Source organism: Heptranchias perlo, chromosome 9 (assembly GCF_035084215.1).
Source record: "Heptranchias perlo isolate sHepPer1 chromosome 9, sHepPer1.hap1, whole genome shotgun sequence".
Lineage (NCBI taxonomy): Eukaryota > Metazoa > Chordata > Chondrichthyes > Hexanchiformes > Hexanchidae > Heptranchias > Heptranchias perlo.
Window position 1 is genome coordinate 19,068,762 of NC_090333.1, and position 15,553 is coordinate 19,084,314.

The window sequence follows — 15,553 nt, forward strand, 5'->3', positions numbered from 1 at the left end:
GTGTTATGAATGAAGAGAACAACCTTAGCTCTGATATTCATTCCAGTTCATTTGTGAAGAAATGGAGTGGAGTTCTTTGAAAAGTCCACTATAGAGGTTGTGATAAGATGATAAATGTCCGCATAGTATGATCTTGTGTTATGTCATCTAAAGAAGTTGCTCATCCAATTCACTAACTCACTCCAGATGCCAGAACCCAGCATCTCAATGAGGCTGATTTGCCATGCTGTACCATCAGCCCCAGAAATGTGAAATGTTACTGCTGTAACATTCATACTAGGCAGTGAGCGAAATGCTCCATTTCTGGACCATGAAATTGGGAGTATCACATAAGAGAACATAAGAAATAGGAGCATGAGTACGCCATACGGCTCCACAAACCTGCTCCGCCATTCAGTAAGATCATGGTTGATCTTTGACCTCAACTCCACTTTTCTGTCCAATCCCCATATCCCTTGATTCCCTTAGAGTCCAAAAATCTATCGATCCCAGCCCTGAATATACGCAACGACTGAGCATCCACAGCCCTCTGGGGTAGAGAATTCCAAGGATTCACAACCTCTGAGTGAAGAAATTCCCCCTCATCTCAGTCCTAAATGGCCACCCCTTATCCTGAGACTATGCTCCCTATTTCTAGACTCCCTAGCCAGGGGCAACAGCCTCTCAGCATCTACCTTGTCAAGCCCTCTCAGAATCTTATGTTTCAATTAGATCACCTCTCATTCTGGACATCATAAGGGGACTGTTCTAATTACCAACCAGTTAGGTTATGATGATTCAGCTGTTGAGGTAGCTTCTTATTGTAGTTTCATCAACTTTCGCTTGATTGATAATAAGGATATTGGCCTGCATTTATTAGGCCTTTATCTGTTCTTTCCCCCTAATGTTAGCCAGTTTCCACATAATTCTTAAGCAACTTGTCTGCTCCCTCTGTAGAAGTTTTCCAGGCTGTAAGATGGCGATTACTTAAACTATAGCCTGGTTTCCCAGGATTAGCTGATTCCACAGGGGCCCTCAGCAGTTTTACTTCTAGCTGTTTGTAGTGGAGATGTATGGGTGTAGTCCCCAAAATTGATGTCGTTGAAGCAGCATACTATTACCAAACAATCGACATGTTGAAAAAATGCAAAGAAATATCAGCTACGAATATTATTTTCTTTTATAAAAAGGGGGAGTACTTCAAACAGAAAATACTACCCTCTAGCCACTCTTTCCCGTTTAATCAACAGTTAGTGTAAACTTTATATAGGAAACTCACATATAAGATGCCTCGGCATGGCCCTAACCAAAGTCACAAACGTCATCCTCTGTGATAGTGACTACGATGCATTATCCCTCCCGTTCTCTCTTCATCCATTGACCCTGATGATCATACGATCCTCCTCCAACACCTTTCTTCCATTTTGTAGCTCAGTGTGACTACCCTCATTTAACTCCATTTTTACTTGTCCAATTGCAAACAGAGCATCTCCAGCAATGGCTTTTCTTCATGCCCCTACACCGTTACCTCTGGAAACCCCAAAGAATGTATGCTTGGCCCCCTCCTCTTCTTCATCTACAAGCTGCTCCTTGGTGATATCATATGCAGACATGATATTACCATGTCATGCTTCCACAAGTACGCGGACGATCTCCAGGCCTACCTGTCCACCACCTCCTTGACTTCTGCACTGCCTTTTGTGTTGTCAGACTGCTTGTGCGACATCCAATCTTAAATGAGCTGTAACTTCCTCCAGCTAAACATTGTGAGGACTGAAGCTATCGTTTTTGGTCCCTGCCACCAGCACCATACCCTTGCCTTCCGATTCCATCCCCCTCAGCAACTGTCTCAGGCTGAATGATACTATTAGCAATCTTGGCCTTCTATTCATCCCTGAGCTGAGGTTCTGAGCCGATAGCCTCTCCGTCACAAAAAAAACCTATATAAATGCAAGTCCACCTACTTCTATCTCTGAACATTGCCTACCTCCACCGCTACTCTCAGTCCATCTGCTGCCAAAACCTTCATCATCCATGACTTGGCCATCTCCAGATTTGACTCTTCAATGCTCTCCTTGTTGGCCCCATCCTCCATAAACTTCATCTCATCCAATTTTCTGATGCCTGTATGTTGTTATAAAATTTCTACTTCACAGGAAACTGATTTCAGAAACCCCAGATTATTTCACTGGTATTTTTCCAGATTTTTGGGGAAAAAAACCTGAACCACACATAATGCTCAGTTCTGAAACAGGGTCCACACCCAAAATGTAAACTTGTCTGTTCTTTCCATAAATGCTGACTGATCTGTTTGTTTACAGCTGCTTCTGTTTTTGTTCTAGATTTCCAACATCTGCAGTATTTTTTTACAAGTAATACTGTTTTTTTTTTAATGTTGCTTCACTGTACTCTTTTCACACCACTTCATATGCTAATTTACAACCTGTGTTTTTCCTTTTCAGCCCCTTTTGGACATCTTTCTGTATATATTTAAATTAACAAGTGCAATAGGTGCTCAGGTGAGTTGCAAATAAATTAGTGAGCTCATTTTAATGAATGGGCACTGAAAGAGCTTTTATGTTTGAAAATACATGAGAAGTTTTCTACTAACAATAGTGGCATAACTGGGAAGAAGTCCACTCAAAAGATTTCATTGGTGCATAATACTCTTTGAATTAAATAGAGATGATAAAATACTTTGGTTTTAATGGAAAAATGCTAATGCAGCTGGTTGGATAATTTGTTTTGGTTCTAAATCTTTGCTCCTTTTGTATCTGTATTTTGAGAATATATCATCTTTGTTAGTACTGTAAAAAAGGGAAAAGTATATTGTTTTAATATCAATTACTGTTTTTTCTTTAGGGACCTGCTAGCATGATGGCTTACCTGATTGTTTCAGGTCTGATTCTAACTCGGCTTAGAAGACCAATTGGTAAAATGACAGTGTCGGAACAAAGATATGAAGGCGAATACAGATATGTCAACTCACGGCTTATTACAAATAGGTGAGGAGGGATTTGGTAAAATCAGTGCGGTTTAACAAATTTAAAAAAAAATTAAATCTTGTAATTGTAATCATTGGAACTGATGTGTTGAAACTTTTCAATAGAAGGATGTGTGCTATTTTTCAACCTCGCCATCCCTCTCCTGTTTTCATTTTTGCTCTTGATCCAGAGGCTAAAGTTGTTGAGAGTGACCTGTGCTGGCTTGCAGTTTTATCATTTGAAGTCTGAGCTATATCTTTCTGATGGCATGGCTGAAATCAGGGAAGTCTGGGGCCACATCTGTACTCTTCTGCTTCTGTGGCACTGCCTGTTAGTGCACTGATATACTGCTTCACTGAAGTGTGAAAATGTTTAAAGCTAAATACAAAGTGTAAGTTTACAAATAAAGAACCAGAATAAACTATTAGTGCTTACGTTCTTACAGTGAAGAAATTGCTTTTTACAATGGGAACAGTAGAGAGAAACAGACTATACATACAACGTTTAAAAGGCTGGTAAGTAATCCCCTTCATTCCGTGCAAATGTATGTAAATTTGTAATTCAATATATTGTGGTTAGTTTTAGACTTGCATATAGTCAGTTGTGATGAGAGAATTCTAAATATCGTATGACCAACTTCTCTGAAGAAAACTCAAAAAAGGCTGATTTGTCTTTGAAATTATAATATGCTGAAATAGCAGGTACATTCTCAAAATATTGGGCAATAATTTGATATTTTTCTGCTGCTAATTAAAATAAATACCAACTGTCATATTATATACCACTGTAGTCTGATGTCACTTTGTAGTGATTTCTGTATGCTTCATATCATTATTTTATATTTTACTGTTGAGATAAAAGCTTATAGTGAGCCATTCTGTGTTCTCAGTTAAATGTTGGCAATGTTTCCTTTTGATTAAGGCCAAGTACATATTAATTAATATGTAAGTACTTGGGTACTTACATTGTATGTATAATACATAAAGATATTACATGCTCACATGAACTGAACCTGTTCAAAATAATTACATTATATTTTTTATACAGATGTATTTGCCACCTATGTAACATGGTACTACCATAGTGCTAAGCTTGAGAGTTAGGCAATATGTATCAGAATTATCCTGGTAGTGTAGCACATGATGAATGTGATCTTTATGATTTGTGCTTACCCAATGCAACATCATTTTGTAATTTCATAGAATGGCAAATGACCCACTTCTATATAAACTCACTATATCCAATGTGTATACATTATATTCCCAATGTGAGTAGCACTGACTGCTGTATATGTTCCTCCTTGTGTTTATATACCATTGTTATATTTCAATTAGCATGGCAAATCTAAAATATATCCATTTAGAGTGCAGTTGTCCATACACTAGCCCATATGCATCAGAGTTTCTAGCAGGTTTCGCACTATTCTAATTCCTTTATGGTTTAATCCATCCCATTTTAGTTGCAAGTTTGGTTGTATGTATTTTTTTCATCTGTTCTGACCTATCACTGGGACCTAATTGCTGTTACATCTTTTAATTTGATTAATACAACAGATTTTATATATTGCTTTTTCTCATTTAGGTGGATCATCTGCACAATTTCATTGTGTTCCGCTTCACCATGGGATTTGTGGACAGTATAATTGCCAAATGTAAGTGTGTACACAGTCAAAAATTGTTTTTTTATATATGATCATTATAATGTATGCAAGAGACTGAAAAGTACTTTGCCATCTCAAAATTTAAAACACCTTGTACTTTGGCACAATAACTGAAAGTTAATAATGTGCTTTGAGAGCTATGTAGGAATTTGTTTTTTCAAAGACATTTAAGAACATAAAGTCAAGGTTGAGAAATCAAGCTCAACCCTCTGGTATTCAGTTCACCCACCCAGTATTAAATTACATCTCAAACTCCCCTAGTGTCTTTGATTCCACTACCTTACCTAGTAGAATATTCCAAACATTTATCACCCTTTGAGTAAAAAATTATTTTCTAAGATTTTTAAATTTACTTTTCATTCATAATTATATCCTCTTCTTCAGTTGGTCCTCTTTTTATTGGGACTGCCCGCTGAAACACATTCAGAAAGTCTTGCCAAGTGATTAACCTGATATTGCAGTAATACCAGGAAGTAGTATTAATCAGTGATTTATACTGTACAGGTAGGCTTAATGGATCCCAATCTGACATCCATTTAATGGACTAATTAGTTTGAATGCAATGGGCACTCGGGTTATTTTTTTTGTATTCGTTCATGGGATGTGGGCGTCGCTGGCGAGGTCGGCATTTATAGCCCATCCCTAATTGTCCTTGAGAAGGTGGTGGTGAGCTGCCTTCTTGAACCGCTGCAGTCCTTGTGGTGACGGTTCTCCCACAGTGCTGTTAGGAAGGGAGTTCCAGGATTTTGACCCTGCGACGATGAAGGAACGGCGATATATTGCCAAGTCGGGATGGTGTGTGACTTGGAGGGGAACGTGCAGGTGGTGTTGTTCCCATGTGCTTGCTGCTCTTGTCCTTCTAGGTGGTAGAGGTCGCAGGTTTGGGAGGTGCTGTCGAAGAAGCCTTGGCGAGTTGCTGCAGTGCATCCTGTGGATGGTACACACTGCAGCCACTGTGCGCCGGTGGTGAAGGGAGTGAATGTTTAGGGTGGTGGATGGGGTCCAATCAAGCGGGCTGCTTTGTCCTGGGTGGTGTCGAGCTTCTTGAGTGTTGTTGGAGCTGCACTCATCCAGGCAAGTGGAGAGTATTCCATCACACTCCTGATTTGTGCCTTGTAGATGGTGGAAAGGCTTTGGGGAGTCAGGAGGTGAGTCACTTGCCGCAGAATACCCAGCCTCTGACCTGCTGTTGTAGCCACAGTATTTATGTGGCTGGTCCAGTTAAGTTTCTGGTCAATGGTGACCCCCAGGATGTTGATGGTGGGGGATTCGGCGATGGTAATGCCGTTGAATGTCAAGGGGAGGTGGTTAGACTCTCTTGTTGGAGATGGTCATTGCTTGGCACTTGTCTGGCGCGAATGTTACCTGCCACCTATTAGCCCAAGCCTGGATGTTGTCCAGGTCTTGCTGCATGCGGGCACGGATTGCTTCATTATCTGAGGGGTTGCGAATGAAACTGAACACTATGCAATCATCAGCGAACATCCCCATTTCTGACCTTATGATGGAGGGAAGGTCATTGATGAAGCAGCTGAAGATGGTTGGGCCTAGGACACTGCCGAGGAACTCCTGCAGCAATGTCCTGGGGCTGAGATGATTGGCCTCCAACAACCACTACCATATTCCTTTGTGCTAGGTATGACTCCAGCCACTGGAGAGTTTTCCCCCTGATTCCCACTGACTTCAATTTTACTAGGGCTCCTTGGTGCCACACTCGGTCAAATGCTGCCTTGATGTCAAGGGCAGTCACTCTCACCTCACCTCTGGAATTCACCTCTTTTTTGTCCATATTTGAACCAATGCTGTAATGAGGTCTGGGGCCGAGTGGTCCTGGTGGAACCCAAACTGAGCATCGGTGAGCCGGTTATTGGTGAGTAAGTGCCGCTTGATAGCACTGTCGACGACACCTTCCATCATTTTGCTGATGATTGAGAGTAGACTGATGGGATGGTAATTGGCTGGATTGGATTTGTCCTGCTTTTTGTGGACAGGACATACCTGGGCAATTTTCCACATTGAGGCCAGATGCCAGTGTTGTAGCTGTACTGGAACAGTTTGGTTAGAGGCACGGCTAGTTCTGAAGCACAAGGCTTCAGCACTACAGCCGGGATGTTGTCGGGGCCCATAGTCTTTGCTGTATCCAGTGCACTCAGCCGTTTCTTGATATCACGTGGAGTGAATCGAATTGCTGAAGACTGGCTTCTGTGATGGTGAGGACATCTTTGTTAGTACTTTTAAGGGGAAGTAGTCCTCCTTATGGAGCAGAGGAAATAGTGTGTCTGGGAGACTGTCTGGCAGCCACAGATGTGTAGGAGTAATGCTTCAAATAGTGATTGAAGGGCCTCATAGAAAGCTCTCTCAACTTAAAGTACTTGCAAACTGCTCATGTTGAAGCACTTATGGCATTTGGAAAGGCTTTATATGAAAATATGTAAAGATACAAGTTTTGCCCTTTTGAAACGTTAGATTTTCTTCTATCAAAATATGTTGGTATTAGTTTACAAAATATGTTCTGTTGATATATTGACTGGATCTTCTAATATGAACTGGTTTGTTTTTACATTTATTATAGATCTTGCTACTGTTGTTGGTTACCTGGTAGTAAGCCGACCTTTCTTGAATCTCTCCCACCCTCGCCATCTGGAAAGTAGCCACGCTGAACTGCTGGAGGTAAGTGCTGATTCGGATTTCTCTCTTGCATATAAATACCAAAAAGGACAGTTTATTGCTTGCAAATACCAAATATCAAGTGTAAAAAAAAACAATTTTAGGCTTTCAAAATTGATTAGATTATGCTTTCTTTTTTAGGACTATTATCAAAGTGGTCGTATGTTACTGAGAATGTCTCAGGCACTTGGTAGAATAGTACTGGCTGGTCGTGAGATGACAAGATTGTCTGGGTAAGCTCAGTGTGTCTAGGTGGATTTACAGTTCTTATTTCTAGGTCTTTTCCATTAGTTTCTTATCGATTCAACTTTGAAGTTGGTACCAGAGAAAATGTATACAATAAACGGGTAGTAAGAGGATGGGAGGCAGAGGGCATGGCTGATGTACTATATGAGTACTTTGCATCTGTCTTTACCAAGGAAGAAGATGCTGCCAAAGTCACAGTAAAAGAGGAGGTAGTTGCGATATTGGATGGGCTAAAAATTGATGGAGGAGGTACCAGAAAGACTGACTGTACTTAAAGTAGATAACTCACCCGGTCCAGATGAGATGCATCCTAGGTTGCTGAGGGAAGTAAGGGTGGAAGGGGTTGGTGCCAGAGGATTGGAGAGTTGCAAATGTTACACCCTTGTTCAAAAAAGGGTGTAAGGATGAAACCAGCAATTACAGGCCAGTCAGTTTAACCTCAGTAGTGGGGAAACTTTTACAAACGATAGTCAAGAACAAAATTAACAGTCACAAGTGTGGATTAATTCAGGAAAGCCAGCACGGATTTGTTCAAGGCAAATCGTGCTTAACTAACTTGGTTGAGTTTTTTGATGAGGTAATAGAGAGGGTCGATAAGGGCAATGAGGTTGATAAAGTGTCGCATAATAGGCTTGTCATCAGAGTTGAAGCCTGTGGAACACAAGGGGCAGTGGCAGCATGGATATGAAATTGGCTAAGTAACAGGAAACAGAGAGTGGTGACCGATTTTGTTTTTCAGACTGGAGGGAGGTATACAGTGGTGTTCCCCAGGGTCGGTACGATCACCATTGCTTTTCTTGATATATATTAATGACTTTGACTTGGGTGTAAAGGGCACAATTTCCAAATTTGCAGATGACACAAAACTTAGAAGATTAGTGAACAGTGAAGAGGATAGAGATAGACTTCATGAGGACATAGACAGGCTGGTGGACTGGGCGGACACGTGGCAGATGAAATTTAACGCAGAAAAGTGTGAAGTGATACATTTCGGTAGGAAGAACGAGGAGAGGCAATATAAACTAAAGGGTACAATTCTAAAAGCGATGCAGGAACAGAGAGATCTGGGGGTACATGTGCACAAATTGTTGAAGGTGGCAGGGCAGGTTGAGAAAGTGGTTTTTAAAAAAAGCATAATGAATCCTGGGCTTTATGAACAGAGGCATAGAGTACAAAAGCAAAGAAGTTATGATGAACCTTTATAAAACATTAGTTCGGCCACAACTGGAGTATTGTCCAGTTCTGGGCACCCTGTTTTAGGAAAGATGTGAAGGCTTTAGAGAGGTGCAGAAGAGATTTATTAGAATGATTCCAGGGATGAGAGACTTCAGTTACGTGGATAGACTGGAGAAACTGGGGTTATTCTCCTTAGAGCAGAGAAGGTTGCGAGGAGATTTGATAGAGGTATTCAAAATCGTGAAGGGGCTAGACAGAGTAGATAGAGAGAAAATGTTCCCATTGGCAGAAGGGTCGAGGCATCTACCCGACAATGTGGAAAATTGCCCAGGTATGCCCTGTCCACAAAAAGCAGGACACATCCAATCCGGCCAATTACCGCCCCATCAGTCTACTCTCAATCATCAGCAAAGTGATGGAAGGTGTCGTCGACAGTGCTATCAAGCGGCACTTACTCACCAATAACCTGCTCACCGAAGCTCAGTTTGGATTCCGCCAGGACCACTCTGCTCGAGACCTCATTACAGCCTTGGTCCAAACATGGACAAAAGAGCTGAATTGCAGAGGTGAGGTGAGAGTTACTGCCCTTGACATCAAGACAGCATTTGACTGAGTGTGGCACGAAGGAGCCCTAGTAAAATTGAAGTCAGTGGGAATCATGGGGAAAATCTCCAGTGGCTGGAGTTGTACCTAGCACAAAGGAAGATGGTAGTGGTTGTTGGAGGCCAATCATCTCAGCCCCAGGACATTGCTGCAGGAGTTCCTCAGGGCAGTGTCCTAGGCCCAACCATCTTCAGCTGCTTCATCAATGACCTTCCCTCCATCATAAGGTCAGAAATGGGGATGTTTGCTGACTGCACAGTGTTCAGTTCCATTCACAACCCCTCAGATGCTGCATGCGGGCACGGATTGCTTCATTAAGACCTGGACAACATCCAGGCTTGGCTGATATGTGGCAAGTAACATTCATGCCAGGCAATGACCATCTCCGACAAGAGAGTGTCTAACCACCTCCCCTTGACATTCAACTGTATTACCATCGCCGAATCCCCCACCATCAACATCCTGGGGGTCACCATTGACCAGAAACTTAAATACTGTGGCTACAAGAGCAGGTCAGAGGTTGGGTATTCTGCGGCAAGTGACTCACCCCCTGACTCCCCAAAGCCTTTCCACCATCTACAAGGCACAAGTCAGGAATGTGATGGAATACTCTCCACTTGCCTAGATGAGTGCAGCTCCAACAACACTGAAGAAGCTCAACACCATCCAGGACAAAGCGGCCCGCTTGATTGGCACTCCATCCACCACCATAAATATTCACCCCATCCACCACTGGCGCACCGTGGCTGCAGTGTGTACCATCCACAGGATGCACTGCAGCAACTCGCTGAGGCTTCTTCGACAGCACCTCCCAAACCCACGACCTCTACCACCTAGAAGGACAAGGGCAGCAGGCACATGGGAACAACACCACCTGCACGTTCCCTTCCAAGTCACACACCATCCCGACTTGGAAATATATCACCATTCCTTCATCGTTGCTGGGTCAAAATCCTGGAACTCCCTTCCTAACAGCACTGTGGGAGAACCTTCACCACATGGACTGCAGCGGTTCAAGAAGGTGGTTCACCACCACCCTCTCAAGGGCAATTAGGGATGGGCAATAAATGCCGGCATTGCCCACATCCCATGAACAAATTGTTTTTTTAAAAAAGGGTTAAGAACCAGAGGATGTAGATTTATGGTGATTGGCAAGAGAACCAATGGCGACATGAGGAAAAACTTTCTTACATGGCGAGTGGTTATGATTTGCAATGCACTACCTGAGGGGGTGGTGGAGGCAGATTCAATCGTGGCTTTCGAAAGGGAATTGGATAAGTACTTAAAATTTGCAGGGCTACGAGGATTGGGTGGGGGGGGTGGTAGTGGGTCTAGCTGGATTGCTCTTGCAGAGGGCCGGCACGGACTCGATGGGCCGAATGGCCTCCTTCCATACTGTAACCGTTCTATGAATAACCTAAACACAATCAATCCAGTGATGTCTAACATACAAACTTAAAGGAAAATGGATTGTGTGCTTCATGAACATTGGAACAGGAGTAGGTCATTCTGCCCTTTTGAGACTGTTATGCCATTCAATCAGATCATGGCTGATCTGCATGTCTACTCCTTTTACTCGCCTTAATTCCATATCCCTCGATACCCTTACCTAACAAAAATCTATCAATCTCAGTCTTGAAAATTTCAATTGACCCAGTTTCAACGGCCTTTTTGAGGGAGAGAGTTCCAGATTTCCACTACCCTTTGGGTGAAAAAGTGCTTCCTGATTTCACTCCTAAATTGCCTAGCTCTAATTTTAAGATTATGCACCCTTGTCTGGATTCCTCCATCAGAGCAAATAGGATAGAAACAGAGAAACTATCAAATCCCTTTATCATTTTAAACAACTCGGTTAGATCATGCCTCAAGAGAATACAATCAAAATTTATGCAACCAGTCTTCATAATTTAATCCTTTAAACCCTGGTGGTATTCTGATGAATCTGTGCCGTAGCCCCTCCAAGGCCAATATATACTTCCTGAGGTGTAGCGCCTGAAACTGAACGCAGTACTCCTGATAGTGTCTGACCAAGGTTCTGCACAACTGAAGCATAACTTCCTACCCTTTTTTTTTATTCCAGTCCCCTTGAAATAAAGGCCAACACTCGATTAGCTTTTTTCATTACTTTTTGTACCTGTGCACTAGCTTTTGGTGACTTGTGTACATGGACACACAAATCTCTTTAGCTCCTCCATAGTTCCTAGTTTCTCGCCACCAAGAAAATAATTCCTATTTGTCTTTCCTGGATCCAAAGTGAATGCTCTCACACTTCCTCACATCGAACTTCATCTGCCACAGTTTTGCCCACTCACTTAAATCTGTATGTCCTTTTGTAACTTCCTGCTCTCGGCTACACAACTTACTGTGCCTCCTAACTCATGAGTTGGAGTTTATTCATCTTCTACTCCCAAGTCCACAGTTTAATAGACTATAAGGGTAATTTTACGAGAACGTGCTGCCAGCCATTATGGTATGGAAAATTGTGGGCAGCACACACTCGAATTTTTGATGTGAGCTGTCAGCAGCCGTGACTTTCCACCAACAATGTAAATCTGTTAAAATTATCCCTTGCATGTTAATATGTTTTAACAATCACAAATGTAAAACAGAAAGTTTAAGTGCTAATGACCTTATGACATCAGCATTACTTCAGTGTGACTTTTCTTTCTTTCATTCATATTAGCAAAAAAGTCAGCATGAATATAAAGCTGGTTTTACCTAATTATCTCTGGTCAAATACTAAGTGTGATTTAATAACATGCACTAAATACAATGCTTAAAGGAGTTTATGATCTTTGCATTTATATTTACTGTTACTTGTCCTGCCTTGATATTTTTACTGCCATCAGTCCTAGAAAAATGGCAGCCTTTAGATCACACTGCAGAAATCTTACTAAACCTTTTAAATATGTTCTTATTTCTATTTAGTTTCACAGCTCGAATCACTGAATTAATGCAAGTTTTGAAAGAACTAAATAGTGGAAAGTATGAACGCACAATGGTTTCTCAACATGAGAAGGGTGAGTAATCTGACATATGACACACTTGGAAGGTTTTTATACATAAACTGACAGTACCCTGAAAATTGGTTTTTAAATCTGATGTTTTATGAGTTGTATCGAAGTTTGATATCTTAATGATTCTGTATCCTTGATCTGTGCTAAATTAATTGATCTTAGCCAGGGCAACAGTGAGATATTACAATTGGCTTTGGTGCCTTTTCAGGCTGGGGAGAGAAAATAATCAGCCAGGGTTCCCATTACTGATCGCTATCCAGTGATCGCTGCAACAAATGTGCACATTTGTGAACACCAGGCAAGGACAGAATCAACTTCCACAGTGGAATAGCCTCCTCACAGTTAATGCCTAGGTATACACGTGACAAATGCCTACTTGGGCAAAGTACAAATAACTGCTGGCCCCTGCAGAACCGTATCGAAACATAAGTTGCTGCCTTCAGGAGAGGACAAAAAATTGGGGAGCAGAAGAACAGCTACACCCAAAGTACCCTAATTCTTCCAGATATTTTTCCCTTTAACATGCACGTGCAATTATTGTATTTAATTGCAAGTAGTTTACACTCTATCTCTAATTTTCCTTTTAAGGTTCAGCAAGTCAGCCTACCATCCCTTTGATACCAGGGAATGGGGAAATCGTTATTATGGATCATGTTATCAAGTAAGTGCAATGCTGTATACTTGTGAAGTAAGCTTAACTTTTAGACTGCAATACAAATTTAACCTCTTCACCAAGTCTGACCAAATATTGGCTTTTTCCAGTTGGTTATTAACAATGGTTTCACAAGTTAGTGTGTGAAAAATCCTTTTATATACACCTCGATTTTCAAATCATTTTGCAGACCTAATTATTTATCCATCAGGGCAAAAAAAGAACTGAAATTTAAGTTAATTGATAAAATTTGCATAAAAGTGTGTGGCATTGAAGGGGTAATAGAAAAAAGTTCCTGCTACTCTGGTCTTCTAATGTCATAGAATAGTAATATGATACAGTTTTTCTCTTCAGATTTGAACATGTGCCATTGGTGACACCAAATGGAGATGTTTTGATTCAAGACCTCTCTTTTGAGGTAAAGAGTATATATATATATTTATATTTCCTTGTACTGTGATACTTCATTATTACTGTGGAGTTCAGTAGTTCTTATCAACTGAACTGGGACCAATCTAAAACTTGTAATGCTTGGTTTGCACTGTGATCTACACACAAACACACTTCTCATTTGTGGGCAAGGTGATAAGTGACAACTATTGCTAAAGAATGATTAAGGGAAATGGATGGACAGGCTAAGCATACTACTGTACAACACATCCTAATGAACAGTAGCATAAAACAATAGAGACAAGAGTTTTGAGTGCAGATTGTTGGCCAGAGAATGGTAAGTATTACAGAGGAGATAACATTTTTCAAAGTTGCATCAACCTGTAGTTTAAAACTCTCAACAGGTTGGCTGTTAAGTTTCGTTCTTTAGGAGGAGAATTGTCTGAAATTTAAAGCAAACATTGAAAGTTTTAATTCTGAAAAAGGCAAAACATTTAAAAGTCATTATTCTGATGTAAAAATGACTTTTTTACTCAAAGATGCACTGTGCACGGTGTTTTTGAAAAATGTTTTAGTTTGAGAATATTTGCTTTAACTTTGTTCTCGTTGTTCAGGTGAAGTCTGGAGCAAATGTCCTCGTCTGTGGTCCAAATGGGTGTGGAAAGAGCTCACTTTTCCGTTGTTTAGGAGAGGTAAGAATAGATACATTAAAAATTACCTTGACTGTTAAAATAATGTTTGTTCCCAAGTCGCATTGAGATGGTAGGTTAAACTATAATTTTTCATATTGATAGTTATGGCCTTTATTTGGAGGACGTCTGACAAAACCGGACAGAGGGAAGCTGTTTTATGTACCTCAGGTAGGACTGGCTTATCCTTTTCAATCTTGATTTGTTTGACTATATAGATCATTTACTCTCGCACCTTAATTTCCATCTAGTTCAGTGGATTGTCTACTTGCAGTCACTTGCAATATATGTGTAATAGTATCGGCCCCATAGATTTTATGTATAATCAATATTGCATTGCTCTTAACTTTTTTTAAAAAAAATTGGTTTTGCAAAATTTTCAGTTTTATTGGTTCCTATGATGAAATTCCCCTCGTCAAAAAGAATTTGAGCAAAAAATGATGAATCAGCAATCTATGAAAAATACATGTAAAGGCTCGAGTCCCTTAATATATGTGAAATGGAAGTGCAATTTTTGCATGTGCATTTGACTAAACTGCTTAATATTTGTGCATCTTGGTAGGATTATTCCAAATTTACAAGGTTAAGACACAGCTTTCAGGAGATACATTGGTAATCTGATGTCTGTAGTAATGACTCGGTCCACTTCAAAATATTGAATAAGTTGCAAAGTTTGAGAGTTCATGTGATAAATATGAAGGAATAGGTTGTTGCCAGTTTCAGCTCCATTCACCCTTGGTGGTAATATCTTTCTCTGCTTCAATAATGTTGCAATAAGAATTGCAGGTTTTGTATGCTTGTCAAGGAAATGCATCTCTGAGGGTTGCTCTCTGCTTCATTACTCGAATGATAGGACCAACTGTAAGGCAGACAGTTAACTCTGGCAAATAATTCTTGCACAGTTCTGGCAGGGTAAACTCAGTAGTTTGTCCTTGAAAGAACAGTTCAATAGTTTTAAAATAGAAGTGAAGAGAAACAGGAGCTGAGGTCCACTATGTGACGAGCATTGAGTTCTGATCTTCCCACATATATCTGCTGAACTGATGCAGCATTAGTTTTATTTCAAAAAAATAATACTTGGTGTCAAACATATTTTGCAGTTGCAGGGAATCCTACCAGGCCTCCTGTACCTCATGTGTCTATGAGTCAGCTTTAATGGTGGAGTCAGAATCTTTAACAACATCAATGAGGCTCTTTAAATGTACTGTGCAGATTGCTGAGGCAAGTCTGACCTGCATGATAGTCCCTAAAGAGTAAATGTCCATGCTTCAGCTGCGTGGGTCCAAGAGCCAAAATGTTCTTTTTAGTTTGTTTGAGTATTTCAGCAGATTGCAAAATAAGCTTAGAAGCAGCAAAACTGTGAGGGTCAGCTTTAATGAAGATGTCTGAGTCTTTAAAATCTTTAAAATGTGTGGTGTACAGATAGGGGAAAATGATGAGCTTTCAGTTTTTTATGTGCCTCACAGATTTAGTACTGATTTTTCAGATTC

General features: G+C 40.7%; 1 protein-coding gene across 3 annotated transcripts in view; it reads left to right on the plus strand.

Annotated features, from left to right (window-relative positions):
* The window catches only part of abcd3a (ATP-binding cassette, sub-family D (ALD), member 3a), a 53,948-nt gene that overhangs the window by 27,584 nt on the left and 10,811 nt on the right, over positions 1-15,553 (plus strand). For all 3 annotated transcript variants that reach the window (XM_067989957.1, XM_067989958.1, XM_067989959.1), the window contains 11 exons: positions 2,442-2,498; positions 2,842-2,984; positions 3,409-3,478; positions 4,545-4,614; positions 7,196-7,293; positions 7,432-7,523; positions 12,244-12,335; positions 12,921-12,993; positions 13,339-13,402; positions 13,989-14,066; positions 14,169-14,234. In XM_067989957.1, the coding sequence (XP_067846058.1) occupies positions 2,442-2,498; positions 2,842-2,984; positions 3,409-3,478; positions 4,545-4,614; positions 7,196-7,293; positions 7,432-7,523; positions 12,244-12,335; positions 12,921-12,993; positions 13,339-13,402; positions 13,989-14,066; positions 14,169-14,234 (903 nt within the window). The remainder of the gene's footprint in view (positions 1-2,441; positions 2,499-2,841; positions 2,985-3,408; positions 3,479-4,544; positions 4,615-7,195; positions 7,294-7,431; positions 7,524-12,243; positions 12,336-12,920; positions 12,994-13,338; positions 13,403-13,988; positions 14,067-14,168; positions 14,235-15,553) is intronic.